Here is a 15,149-nt window from a genome sequence, read left to right on the forward strand (position 1 = left end):
CCAACATGAGTGTGTATGTCTAGAGGGTTGTGTATGACCAGTGCCAGCAGATAGAAGACATATCTGTTAATGTTCACACTCTGTGCATCTGTGTGTGTGTGTGTGTGTGTGTGTGTGTGTGTGTGTGTGTGTGTGTGTGTGTGTGTGTGTGTTAGGCATCGGTGTGTATGTGATAGAATAGTGAAAAAATAGTGTTTCACACAACTTTGGCAGAAATCGTAGCAATTGAACTGCATATCCTTTCTAATGACTGCATTCAGCTATTTTAAGTTGCAGCCATTGCTGACACAGATGTGCAAATACACACACACACAACTTGTCTAGTCCTTCTAGAGAAGTACTGCCAATAGAATAGGACTCTCTGAAGCAGATATACATACCTATTTGCTTGTATAAACCCCCCAAAATTGAGCTGTGGAGCAGTGGAACTGTGTTCTCTGAAATGATGGTGCTCTATCCAGTACTTTTGGGATGGTGGCGGGGTGGTGATTCCATTCTAACCCCACTTTTAACGCTTTTGATGCTGCATGCAATTAAATCCTCACAGCAATGTTCTACAATCTAGTAGAAAGCCTTCCCTGGACAGTAAAGATAAATGTTTTAAAACTAATTTATTAAGAAACAATGAATGAACAGGTGTCCCAATACTTTTGTCCATACAAAGTGGCCAGCATATTTCTTGAGAGAATTTTGGAATTTCTGCTGGATCTGGCAACCGTTACCTGCTGTTGAGAATGCTAAAATCTTTTAAAAGACAAGGATACGCATGTCATTGATGTGAAGCACCAAAAGCTATTTGAGTACTAATAATGCTTCCCTGTAGAGAAGTCTGCTAAACATGAGTGAGTGAGTAAGAGAGTGAGTGAGTGACTTACATTGTGTCAGTGCTTTGCATCTGAAACCAACAGCACCTGTACAGTCTGACCCACTGTGAATTCTCTGAAAGATTACCTGCTCTATTCACACATTACATAGACTTTGTCCTGAAGGGCTGGTAGAATAAAGGCAAATGATGTGGACGTTTGCGTTCACACATACAGCTCCTCCGGGTTATGTCCAGATAAGTTGTGAGTAACTGTGCATGTCAGAAAGGGGTCTATGTGAAATATTGCTCCAACAGTGTGGCTAACACTAGGGTGATGGGTGTTAACATCAATAGTAATCAATTATATCCTTGTTACTATGAAACTAATATGTGAGATATGTAGCTACACAAGTGAGAAAGTGAAGTGTGGACCATATGACAAGAGCTACAGCTAAAGACAAAAGGAAACCGGAGAGCCAAGGAGCTTCTGCTTGGAAGTTCTAGACACTTGAATAAGATCCATGAATGGGGTTCTCTAATAGAAAGAGGAGAAGGGAGGGCAGTAGTGTTTTCAGGTATTTGTTCCCCTCTGAAACCCAGACTCTGAAACTCCATTCTCTACCATCTCTCTTTATTCTCTACCATCTGTGTGTGTGTTTTGTATTTGCAGGTGAGCAGGCAGCAGATTACCCGTGCGGGACGGAGGCTCCCTCTAGACTATGTCCCAACGGTACGAATTGCAGAGAGTACTGGAAAGGACCGAACTTCGGCATCACCAACTTCGACAACATCCTGTTCGCTGTTCTCACTGTTTTCCAGTGCATCACCATGGAGGGATGGACTGATATCCTGTATAGCGTGAGTAGCCTTCAACCCTGATCCTATAATACACATCATGTTATACGAGACAAAGGCTCTTTTGTAGACCTGCCCCCCGCAACACACACACACACACACACACACACAAACACAGACTTTGTGGAATACAGATTGTGGTATATTTAATCTCTAAGGCTTTAGAGAGAGTGTGTGTGTGAAACACTACAGCTCAGATGGCTTGACATGTTCTGTTCTGCTTGTCTAACTCCTGAAATCTGCAGGGGGACTGACTGCCTCTACTGGTAATACAGCTTACATACTGTGTGTTCTGATATGAATATTGTATTTGTACCCTGGAAGAACCTTACCTGCACTGTATGGTCATGGTGTGTGTTTACTTGCCTTGTATTTACAATCAGTGATGACTTTATGAGCTCACTCTTCTTTATAGATTCACTGTAAGCTTAGACTGTCAGATTGTGGACGTCTGATGTCATGTGCAGTTGACCAACCAACCTCTACATTAGCCATTGGTGATCGGTTTCTAGCCACAGGGCTGCTGTTGATCAGACAGCTTTAATGCAGCAGTGACACTGATGCTCTGACCTAGTCATCTAGCCATCACATTTTGACCCTTGTCAAAGTAGCTCAGATGCTTATGCTTGCCCATTTTTCCAGCTTCTAACACATCTCCTCAAGAACTGACACTTTACAGCTGAAAATTCAGTCTCTTGGACCAGTGGTCCATTGACCCCAAACATGATATGCAAATATACTGCATTCCAGTGATTTAACCCTTGTGTCAAGGCATCACCTTGTCCCAGGACCTTCGGACTTTCAGCTGTCTTTGTGCTGTGAAAGCCTTTGGGCAGCCAGACCCTTTGCAGTGGGGGTCCTACATGGCTTTTGGGCTTCTGGCTTGGAGGATGGTCCTAGCAGACTGGCACTGTTTCACCTGGCCTCCTCTCACTTGCTGCGGAATGCTGAAATGCATCATAGTGCCAGAGCGTGGTGGGGGGCAGCATATGCCCCTCTCCTACTGTTTCACTGCCAGAGTGTGGGAGAAAAGGAACGCATTAGGAAAAGCTGCTTGCATTCTGCACCCAGCTGCACCGCCACACTGCCTCATTCACTCTAATACTCACTCACCCTGTCTCCCACCCTGTCTCGCTCTCTCTCTCTCTCTCTTCTGCATGCTTTCTGTTCCTCTCTCTGTCTGTCTCTCCCCCTGTCAGAGTGTTCCTCACACACAGAGCTAAGTGAGCTGAGCGTTCTCACTGTAAGACAGCTTGTCTACACACAAGCTGAGAACACACTCTGATGTGAGTTTTTCCTCTTGGCGTGGACATGCTTCTTCAGAACGTTCAGCACCTCTTTACCTCCTTAAGCACTTTTCAGACCCTTTTCCAAGGGTGTTAATCTATAGCTGAGCAGAGATGGAGTGGAGTAGGGCTGGGCGATATGGCATAAATATCACAATACTTCAAGAAAGGTCCACATGATATCTCGCTTTGTTAAAACCTCACCTTGATTCTACCCTCACTGTCCATTCTGTCAGCGCCACTTTTACCATAGAAGCACTTTGCAGTTCTATAATTAAAGACTGTAGTCCATCTGTTTCTCTCATTTCACCCTGTTCTTCAATGGTCAGGACCCCACAGGACCGCTACAGAAAAGCTATTCTTTGGATGGTGGCTCATTCTCAGCACTGCAGTGACACTGTGTGTTAGTAGTAGTGTGTGTTGTGCTGGTATGAGCGGATCAGACACAGCAGTGCTGCTGTAGTTCTTAAACACATCAGTGCCACTGTGATACTGAGAATAGTCCACCAACCAGAAATATCCAGCCAACAGCATCCTGAAAAGACTAGAGGATGACCAATACAAACTGTGCAGCAACAGATTAGAGAGCTTCTGTCTCTGACTTTACATCTACAAGGTGGACCAACTAGGTAGCGCGACACTGAGTGGACACAGTGTTTAAACACTCCAGCAGCACTGCTGTGTCTGATCCATTCGTACCTTGACTTGATTTGACCAGCAATACACACACTAACACACCACCACCACCATGTCAGGGTCACTGCAGTGCTGAGAATGACCCACCACCCAATAATAATAGTTTTGGGGTGGTCCTTTGGGGTCCTGACCATTAAAGAACAGGGTAAAGGGGGCTAATAAAGTATACAGAGAAAGAGAGGAACTGCAGTCTATGAACATAGAACTACATTGAGTGTAGAAGCGCAGAGGTGGTTTTAATGACTGATTGGTGTATATTCTTGTGCAAAAACCTTATATGTCCAAGTCAATGCAAAAAGATTTCATTCCAAGTCATTTTGGAGCATTTCTATTGGTCCATTTATCAGGAGACAATGTAAAGAACAACTATAAAGACAGAATGACATAATGCTACATTTAAGCTCATGTCACATCAACAGCATTATGCCACACTGACATAAACCTTAATAAATGCTTGTCAGTTGCCTCCATTATAGATACAGTATGATATATCCTTAGGAATGGCACCCTTTATTAAAGTGCATTAGACATTATCTAATCTTTGCTAACCTTTGCTAATTGTCAAGTCTTCCCTTTTTATTCAAATACTCCAGACTATTTCAAAGTAACAAGCTTAGGAACAGTACAGCAGAGCATTAGACATTCCCAACCAGTGTCGAAGTAACAGCAAACAACATGATTGTGTGTGTTTTGAGTGTACTGGCTTGTCACAAGCCAATACGAGTGATTTAATCAGTTCTGCAGAAAGCACGTCCTCTCATGTACGTTGGTTATGACTGAATTACTGCTCTGTTGAATAGAGACCAGTAGGGGGGATACAGCAAAATAGCACCTTATTGGCAATTGGCAGTTCCTTCTCCAGTTACACTTCTACAGTTAAACAAACTCTTCCGGTAAGTCCCCAAAGTCTCACTCTTGTTAGTTTTAATGCTAAAGTCAACGATTGCACCTTTATATTCACACAACAGTGATGAATCCTGCAATGCACAGTCATTTCTCATTATTTACACACAATGAGAATGAAGCAGATCATTTATAATGATCATTTATGGTTATCTCCACCCACTCTAGAGGAAATGATGGTGGGTGGCGTCTTGTCTGAAGTCTCATAAGAAAACAGCTGCTTCTGAATTCAGCTGCTTCTGAGTTTAATATGTTTAAAATGCCAACTTTACAAGAGATGGAAAAAATGCTTTTTAACTTGTAATAGAAGTCAATGGGAAAAGATCTTATTGTGGAAATGGGTATAACACTACAGAAAGTCACGGTTCTGTACACACCATGGTTTGGAGCTCTGTATGGATTTTTGGATGATTTTACAGTGAAAAACAAAAACAATACAATTTATTTTTGGTTTGTTTATTGATGTATTTTCATTTCAGACACTAATCAGCATTAGTTAACCTTAGCATGGCATGTTGCTAACAGCTTACGGCTTTTTTCATGACCTGTCTATCCACTTTTACTTTCTTCCACTAAACAATAAATTCCTATAAAATAATAAAATAATGAGACTTGTTTGTTCTGTATTTATATGTGATCCATTTAATCTTCTGTATGAACACATTACCCCTTAAACAGTGTAAACAAACTTCTATTGTTTGTACAGAAGTCTATGTAGTTACAGTGCATCCGGAAAGTATTCACAGCGCTTCACTTTTTCCACATTTTGTTAGGTTACAGCCTTATTCCAAATTGTATTAAATTAATCTCTTTCCTCAAAATTCTACACAAAATACCCCATTATGACCATGTGAAAAAAGTTTTCTTGAGAGTTCTGAAAATTTATTAAAATTAAAAAACAAAGAAATCATATTTACATAAGTATTCACAGCCTTTGCTTAATACTTTGTAGAACCACCCTTGGCAGTAACTACAGCCTCAAGTCTTTTTGAATATGATGCCACAAGCTTGGCACACCTCTCTTTAGGCAGTTTTGCCTATTCTTCTTTGTAGTACCTTTGAAGCTCCATCAGTTTGGATTGGAGACGTCTGTGCACAGCCATTTTCAGATCTCTCCAGAGATGTTCAATCGGATTCAAGTCTGGGCTCTGGCTGGGCCACTCCAGGACATTCACAGAGTGGTCCTGAAGCCACTCCTTTGAGATCTTGGCTGTGTGCTTCGGATCGTTGTCCTGCTGAAAAATGAACCGTCGCCCCAGTCTGAGGTCAAGAGCGCTATGGAGTAGGTTTTCATCCAGGATGTCTCTGTACATTGCTGCATTCATCTTTCCCTCTATCCTGACTAGTCTGGCAGTTCCTGCTGCTGAAAAACATCCCCATAGCATGATGCTGCCACCACCATGCTTGACTGTAGGGATGGTATTGGCCTCGTGATGAGCAGTGCCTGGTTTCCTCCAAACATGACGCCTGGCATTCACACCAAAGAGTTCAATCTTTGTCTCATCAGACCAGAGAATTTTGTTTCTCATGGTCTGAGAGTCCTTCAGGTGCCTTTTGGCAAATTCCAGACGGGCTGCCTTGTGCCTTTTACTAAGGAGTGGCTTTCGCCTGGCCACTCTGCCATACAGGCCTGATTGGTGGATTGCTGCAGAGATGGTTGTCCTTCTGCAAGGTTCTCCTCTCTCCACGGAGGAACACTGGAGCTCTGACAGAGTGACCATCGGGTTCTTGGTCACCTCCCTGACCAAGGCCCTTCTCCCCCGATCGCTCAATTTAGATGGCCGGCCAGCTCTAGGAAGAGTCCTGGTGGTTCCAAACTTCTTCCATTTACGGATGATGGAGGCCACTGTGCTCATTGGGACCTTCAAAGCAGCAGAAATTTTTCTGTATCCTTCCCCAGATTTGGGCCTCGAGACTATTTTGTCTCGGAGGTCTACAGACAATTCCTTTGACTTCATGCTTGGTGTTTGCGCTCTGACATGCAGTCAACTGTGGGACCTTATATAGACAGGTGTGTGCCTTTCCAAATCATGTCCAATCAACTGGATTTACCACAGGGGGACTCCATTTAAGCTGTAGAAACATCTCAAGGATGATCAGTGGAAACAGGATGCACCTGAGCTCAATTTTGAGCTTCATGGCGAAGGCTGTGAATACTTACGTAAATGTGATTTCTTAGTTTTTTATTTTTAATAAATTTTCAGAACTCTCAAGAAAACTTTTTTCACATGGTCATAATGGGGTATTTTGTGTAGAATTTTGAGGAAAGAGATTAATTTAATACAATTTGGAATAAGGCTGTAACCTAACAAAATGTGGAAAAAGTAAAGCGCTGTGAATACTTTCCGGATGCACTGTACCTTAGTGTGAAATAAGCCTTTCTATGTTAAAAAGTTAATACAGTTCAGTAGTATTTAGATTTCTAGCTGTTTAAACTTGTTCTGATCTACTGTATGTTGTTAGCCACAGGACTGGGTTTCCGTCTCCGCTCACATTAAACATCATGGTTAAATGGTAGAGCAGCCATCACATGAAACGCTCTTTAAGATGATCATAATACTAAGAAGCTGTCTAGGAACTGAGCTGGTCAGATCACCCTTACTGACAATATTGGTTTCACTGGTTTGTTGTTGGGTTTGTTATCGGTGAGGGATTGTTTCCGACCTGTTTACTCAGAAAATATCATTAACTAGGTTGTCTTGGCTAGAATCCTAAAGATACCTCTAAGCTTAGATACTACTATAGTATAAGAGTCAGTATGAAGACCACAGCACTCAACACTACCCTACACTTGAGTAAAAACCCACCTCTTGAAAGATCTTCAGGTCTGTGTTTGAAGACAGCAAGCGACTTTGCTATTCAGAGACCTTTAAAGGATGGCGAGTCAAGTACAGATCAGGTTTTGACCATTGCCGTTAAGTACAGAGGGGCTGGTCCATTCTTGGCTTTGCTGGCCAGTGTCAGGGTCTAATGCGTGCAGCAGCTACAGGAAGCCAGTGAAGAGAGAACGCAGCAAAGGAGTGACATGGCTGAACTTAGAAACTTGAAGACGCCCTGTGCTGCTGCGTTCCGGATAAATTGCAGGGGACTGATGCTGCGGCAAACTGATTATAAACTGGTTGTGAACACGTACCTGTGATTTGTACCCTGTGGTACTGTACCAACCGTGACTCTGAGCCATCAATACATGTACTGCTACACTCCTAATTTTGGAGCATTTCCATTGGTCCATTCATGATGGCATTTTGACAAAGTGTAAAGAACAACTGCCAGTTCACATTATATCAAAAAGAGCAAAATGATGATTTCAATAATGATTAGTGAGGTTTTAAAATGCTGATTTATCAGATTATTGAAGAGAGCAGTAGAGGAGTTACATGGCTGAATCTCTGGATTCTGGATTAGTTGCAAGGGCCTAATGTGGCACTCAGAGGAAGACCTGCCAGAAGGGAATGAAAGTAATGAAGACTTGAATTATGAGGGACTGAACAAGCACCTGGGTGGCCTCACTAAGGACCAACTCCTCTGGTTGTTGCATGACTGAGTCAAAATCTACACAACCAGTCCATGAATGATAACAGATTGTCCACAACCACACCAAGGCTTTGTGCTTCTGCATATGGCACATGGCAAGAGAACAGTGAGAACCTGTAGCTCCAGAGATGTACAGCAGCTCAGTTTTGCTTTTCAGGTTTGCTAGAGATTTTCAGGCCATGGACTGCCATCCAAGTTGAAACCTGGGTGTCAGAAGGTGGGAAAGTAAGGATGAGTTGAGACCCATCAGCATAGCATCAGCCGTCCCATCAGCATAGTATACAGCATGTGTATGGTAAAGTGGAGCAGGGCTGGTCAATCACTTATTAGTAGCATTTCTTTTCTCTTCCTTTCGGTCCAGAATTGTGTGTGTTGTGATTGCACACATGTTTCCGCATGCTTGCACGGATGGCTGGAGTGTTTTGCAGGGCAATGTAATGAAATAAGAATGCTGGCCAGGCTCCATTTTCTAGATTATGTAGCTGGGCTGGAGTTCTGGGATTGATGGCTATCTTTATAACATTGTAACATGGAGTGGAAGGATGGCTCGCAGGACATTCAGTAATGAAATAGTGCACATAACTCTCCTGAAACCTAAGTGAGATACATCTTCATCCATAAGAGGCACTTATTATTCTAAATTTCACTGCAATATCAATATCCCAGAGTACTTCAGGTACTGAAGGCCAGAGCATCTGTTCATTCATATGCTTAGTTAAATCAACTAATAAGCAGTTAATCAGTCTTTAGGCTGCCAGATGTGTCAGCATTTTTTCAGCAGTGGTGCGTGTATACAGTTAAAGGACTCATACTATGTAAAACCAGTGGCTTCAGTGAATCAAGTGGCTTGTAGTTGCACATTAACAGCTTTACACAATAGCAGTGGATTTACTGGTGATGTCTTTACAGTAACATATGCATTACTGTAGTACAGCTTGTCCCATTACACATCAGCTTCGACTCATGCAATTGCACGAGTGCATCTCTGTCACAGCTGCAATAGGAAAAGCAGCAAGCCATATACATACATACGATTACTGCCATCTAATTACACATTTATAATCACTTACGTAAGAATGTGCTGTTGCAACTTTGGAGAATTACTCAAGTAAATGCATAAGGTGTATTTGCACAATCTGCACTACTGTAACCGTTTTGTAATGGTGAATAGATCACCATTTGTTGTACTGCTGTTACCTCGATTATCAGTGTAATAACTACACAGTTACAGTTATTAGCACCACTGGACTTAACATGGGACCAGAAAAGCCTGTTTAATGCTGAAGCATGAAAAAGGGCTTGGTACATAAACACCACACAAATGTGGACTTTAGCTGGACTTTTCCAGACTATGGGCCCTTTAAAACAGTTATCTGAGGAACGTAGCTGGCTCTTGCAGCACGGGCTGTGCTTGTGCATGGTAAAGACAGCAAGGCCCGGGTCCTTGGCTAATCACATAGCAGTGCTCGTTTCATGCTTGTTGATTTTATTATGCTGTTTCGGTAGTATAGATTAATAGGTTTCTGCTTAATTACCACTGCTGTGCACTGTTACAGAAGCCCGATAGGATCTGCTTGAATGATGGGCGCTGCTGAGGACTGAAATAGAGAAACTGAAACTGTTACAGTCTGAATTACAAAATGTGCTTTATCTGAATGCAGCATTAAATGTGTGGCATGTTATCACCAGTGTGCCTTACAGCCGGAAATCCACTTCAGTCTTGTAGAGCATTTAAAGGGCTCATATCATGGAAAACTGAATATTCTGAATGTATACAGCTCTGGAAAAAATCTCTGTGTGTATGGCAGCCGTTTTATTCTCGGCACTTCCTCAAACAAAGCTGAGGCTGAATTTGCAGACTGTGAATGACATAAAGTCGCCCAACGGCAATGTGAAAGACTAGTGGAGAGCCTGCCAAGACATGAAAGCTGTGATTGGCTGTCAAGGTTATTTTATCATAGTGATTTCTGAATGCTCTCAGAGTTCAAATATTAGTACTGTGTTTAATTTTGAATAAAAACTTCTTTGCATTATAATTATTATAATCATTTCTTGGTATTTGAACAGTTGTCATTTCTGCAAGTAACTGCTCAAAATAGCAATATTTTTATTTAGAATTTAGGGGAATATGTTGTCCATGGTTTATGAAATACAACGCAAATTTAAATTTCCATTAACACACTGCCTATAAATAGGAAAACCATAGAAACTGATAGTAGGGTGGTCTTTTAATTTTTATATATATAGGGACTGCACACATGGAGAGTAAGCTGTGAGATCACAACCAATTTACATAGGACCACCCCTTCAGCCTCCAGCTGAGTATTGACATGATAAGGTGTTTCTTTGTTGTTGTTGTTGTTGTTGTCATTTCAGACTTCTTTTTGTACAAGCCAACCAGAACAGAGGTCATTTGCATTTATCGATCCTAAAGACACAGCCTATTTAATTGTAAAGGATAAAGAAACACTGCAAATGGTCTTGTATAAAATGTTTTACACTATATGGACAAACGTATTGGGACGCCTGCTTGTATTTTTTTCTGAAATCAAGAGTATTAAAATGACCTTATCCTGTATTTGTTGGCATAACTGTCTCTACTGTCCAATATGTTCATGTTTATCTTCTCTAGCCCGTCCTATTCTATTGGCAGTACTAGACAGGCTGTGAGTGTGCATTTGCACATCTTTGTCAGCCATAGGTGCAACGTAAAGTAGCTGAATGCATTCATTAGAAGGGGTATTTATTATTTATTTATTTATTTTTTACCATTTTCCAACCTCTGTTTGTCCCTTGGAAATAAATGGGCTGTTTGTTATTACTGTGTCTATAAGACTGATATGTGTAAATGGCCTCTCTTTGATTGGCTGGCTTGAAGTGTTTCTCATACAAAGAGCTGTAAAGACTCAAACACTTCCTATAATTTTAGTGTGAAAGGGCGGAGCTAAACTGGTATAGGCTGAGTGGATTGGATACTGGATAGTGTACACTTATAAAAGTGCTTTAAAGGGTTTTTTTTTTCAAATGATGACACAGAAAACCTACTTTTGGTTCCATAAAGAACCATTTTTAAAATATGTGCGGTGAGTGTGGGGGACCTTTTAAATTGGTGCTTTATGCAACCAAAATAGGTTCTTCTATGGCATCGCTTAAAGAACTTGTTTCGTTAGATAGGCGTGCAGAGGCATGCGAAAACGCTGGGCAGTGTCTGGAGAGCTTAGACCCCTGGTCGACTGTGTGTGAACACAATTGTGATCTCACCTCAGCTCGAGTTGGACTGTCTGTCCATGTGGACCTTCTAAACAGTGTGTGGCGAGCCAGCGTGTGTGTGTGTGAGTCTCGGTAGGGCGGGTCAGCACAGCGGTCTCGTTACCGCAGGCTGAGTCACCAGGCCTGCGTGCACCTTGACCCTGTCGCTCTGCCATCCTGGGCTGTCAGGCCCATCGCCAAGCTCATTAAACATCGTTAAAAATAGCCTGTCGGGGCCGGAGCGAGAGGAATTATATTTGGACTCGTGCTGCAGTGAATCATCTCTTCTATTTTATTGTCTTGTCTTTGTGTACTCTCTCCCTCGCTCCTTCTTTCTCACTCTCCTTCCTCCTTCTTTATGGACGTAGCTAATTAGAGTGGCAGTAAAAAGGGAGCGTGAGAGCCTCTGGCCTCTGGTGCTTGATTCAGGAACAAAAGCACTTGTCTTTATTATTGCAGAAGTTCAGGCGGAGGGAGGGGGTACAGCGAGAGGCTCTCTGCAGTGTTAAAGCGCTTGAATGCGGTCAAAGTTTTTCCGCTGCTTTCTAAGGGTTTCAGGGGTGCAATTTCAATGTACACCTGACTGGTCATAGCTAAAGTTTTGCATTTTTGATTAGGGATGACCCGATCAGGTTAATTTGCTCCTGATCTGAGTCTCTCAATGCTGAGTATCAGCTAATACCGATCCGATCTTTGTGTTGGTATAAATAATACAGTCATACAGTTTAGACAGGATGAGCTGCTGATTAATACAAATCAAATCCCCTATATTAGTAGCAGTTTCTATAAGGAGGCATTCTAGACTGATTGATTAAAATTACTAATTTACAGAGTGTTTAATATCTTATAGTTCAGTCTGACTTTCCTCACTGACCAATCAGCTCCCAGCTTTTTTACAACACTGCAGTCTAATCATCTTCTGTGTGTGTGTGTGTGTGTGTGTGTGTGTGTGTGTGTGTGTGTGTGTGTGGTAGTAGTAGTAGTAGTAGCACACACTCTGGACTGATATCTGTTGTTGTTGCTGTTGGTCTGCTGGTGTGAAATAACTGGTTTATGGTGGGTGAATGTGATGCTGTGATTTGGGTTTCTATAGCATGTGTGTATTAGCATTAGCATTAGCCTCCTCTGGGTTCTGAATGCGCTCTTTAGTGCTGGTTTAAAAACACAGAAAGGAGAGCGGTTCTCCCGTCGGTAAAACAGTAAAAAGAGTGTTTCAGTGATAGTTTCATAAAGGTTCAGATATTATGGTCTGTTTTCATGTTCCACTGTAAAATGGTGAGAATGTTCTGAGAACGTCCGCACTGCTGCCATCTGGGCAATAATGTCTGTTTTGGCACCTTGAGGACACCAGATGGCGCTCTGAACACTGTGATTTAAAACTAAGACTCAGAACTGGATTAGGATTAAAATAGCCTGTACTCGATCCATTAAAATATGAACGGATCAGCCCTGATCCTGACCTGGATCAGATTAGGACATCCCTATTTTCAATATGTTCCTACAGCATTCTTGAGCAGACATTTTTTACAGTTAAAAAGGCTCTTGTTTGTCTTGGGACGAAACAATCGAATATTCAACTATCATTAAGAATTTTAAATGAAATTTTTATATGGGTACCTTTTAGATATTTATCCAACACTAGAAGAACTACGATTTTTAAAACAAATCTGAGTGTAAAGAATCTTTCAAATGTTTAAAGAAATTGATGTAAAGGTTCTTCATACATCATTCTGCGGCATTTGTTTCTCATCATACTAAATTTCTGAGCTTGAATGGGTAAAATTACCATTAAATACAATTGATGTATTCCTCATACATTAAAGTGTACTGAATAGAGGTGTGCAAACATGCAATCATGCATCATGAAGGTTATTGATCTGGAGGTGGCCTTTCCAGTGTATTGATTTTAGAATGGTAAAATTGATTGACCAACCCAGGTTTCTTTGCATTTAATTTGAACAGACAGTAGAGCAAGTTACAGTTTGTTCCATTTAGAGCCTGAGGCAGTCAGTACAGCCTGTCGTATGTTAATTAAGCAATAAAGTTTAAACATTAAAATGTTCAATGTGTTACACTCCTAAACCACGGCAGTTCCCACTATACCATGCACCATGCCGATGGTTTACAGTTGAACGTGGCATGCACGCTTGTGAAATGAGCCCTAATTTCCCCCTTATAGCGTGCACAGTGCATTCTCTGTGCCACTGTGTGAACAGAATCATGGCCCCCTATACCGTGATCAGTTGATACAAATACATGTACCGTTACAGCCCTAATTAACATGCATTACACTTGAAAAACACAGGGCTTCAGTCATCAGCACCTTCTTATGGTATCTTACTTTTCTTATTCACTCACATTTGTGTATTCAGTGTATTTTAGTCATTTTTAATTAGATTGAAATAATCAAATTCGCTTGTGGTAAAATTTGAGGTTTTGTAATCCACTGAATCATTTCCTGATCCTAATAAATCATTTAGTAATTCATACAGTCGTTTATTTACTACATCAATCTGTTTCATTTTTAAAAATCCAAGAAAAATTTAGTTCAAAATGATCAAATCGTAAAGAATCCTAATCAACTTGATTAGAAATCCACATTACTGATCTGAAATATACAGCTCTACATAACATGTATAACATAACATGCATTACACTCACTGTCTGCAGTCTTGTGTGATAGCGCACCATGTTGTAATGTGGGATGCAGACAGTTTATAAGGACACAGAGGGAGATGGTGTCCGAGATCAAAGGAGGTTTGGAGAAGATGGCTGCAATTTGTTTGTGAGTATAAAAGCAAAGTGATGGAGAGCGAATCTGAATGAGAAAATATGCCTCTTTCATCTTTGGCATTTGAAACGGGGTTTGCTTCAGTTGTTCTACATACATTACAGGCCGAGTCCCTTTGTTGTGGTAATCTCCTGTATCTCTCCACTTTATTACTGTTGCTCTGTTCCCTATGGACTGAGGTACGTCCGTCACGTATCGACTACCTGCTGCAGGGCGATTGGTTCCTTCCAAAATGTGGTCAGTTTCCAATTATTGATTATAGACTTGGCTTCCTTTTTAAATGATTAAATGCAATTACAAATGTAATCACCTAATTGTTTTCCAATGCAATTTGCTGTACCCTCCACAGTCTCTTGGGGAGAATTCACCTGTAACCAGCATTATTTATTTATTATTTCTTGCCCACAGCTCATGGAAATAAGTGGAAAGTGTAGATTTGAAACCTTAATGCAACTTTAATTGTATGTTCCAAAGTAGGAAAAAACATTAGAAGACATAATTTTGTTTTCAAACTAGAAATTAGAATTTAAGTGTGAAAATCTGGGCTTTGTAAATAAGATAATTATAATAAAAAAAACTCAAATGCTCAAATGTTCATAAAAACTGTTAATAATAGTGGAATTTTAGACTGTTCCCTATTGTGCCTTTACCATTTAAGCATTCAAATGATGGCTTCCGTGGTTCTCCATACAATGTAATCATTGCCACTGCTAAAGAACCTTTGATTACCCCACTTTTAAGAGTATATCTAGGTAGTTGTGTAGTTCTGTAATTGCATAATTATGTGATGTTAATTGAATGTACAGCCAATCAGTGCCAATATCTCTAATGCTTCTAATAATGATCAAAGCATTTGGTTCTTTCACCCTTATTGTGTACCGTCACCATCACTGTATGACATATGACCATGCAGTTATGAAGCACAGACTCCACTGAACAGCTTCATTTTCTGAATGCACCCACAGTTCTGCTGCTAGCACCACTGTAGATGATTGATAGCTGTTTACGAAGTAGCCCCACCAATGTTAAC

General features: G+C 41.1%; 1 protein-coding gene across 16 annotated transcripts in view; it reads left to right on the plus strand.

Moving 5' to 3' along the window:
• cacna1bb (calcium channel, voltage-dependent, N type, alpha 1B subunit, b) overlaps window positions 1-15,149 on the plus strand; it is a 183,842-nt gene that overhangs the window by 71,980 nt on the left and 96,713 nt on the right. For all 16 annotated transcript variants that reach the window (XM_072661537.1, XM_072661536.1, XM_072661542.1 and 13 more), the window contains one exon: window positions 1,476-1,663. In XM_072661537.1, the coding sequence (XP_072517638.1) occupies window positions 1,476-1,663 (188 nt within the window). The remainder of the gene's footprint in view (window positions 1-1,475; window positions 1,664-15,149) is intronic.

The sequence above is a fragment of the Salminus brasiliensis genome, chromosome 18 (genome assembly GCF_030463535.1).
Source record: "Salminus brasiliensis chromosome 18, fSalBra1.hap2, whole genome shotgun sequence".
NCBI classification, from domain to species: Eukaryota; Metazoa; Chordata; class Actinopteri; order Characiformes; family Bryconidae; genus Salminus; species Salminus brasiliensis.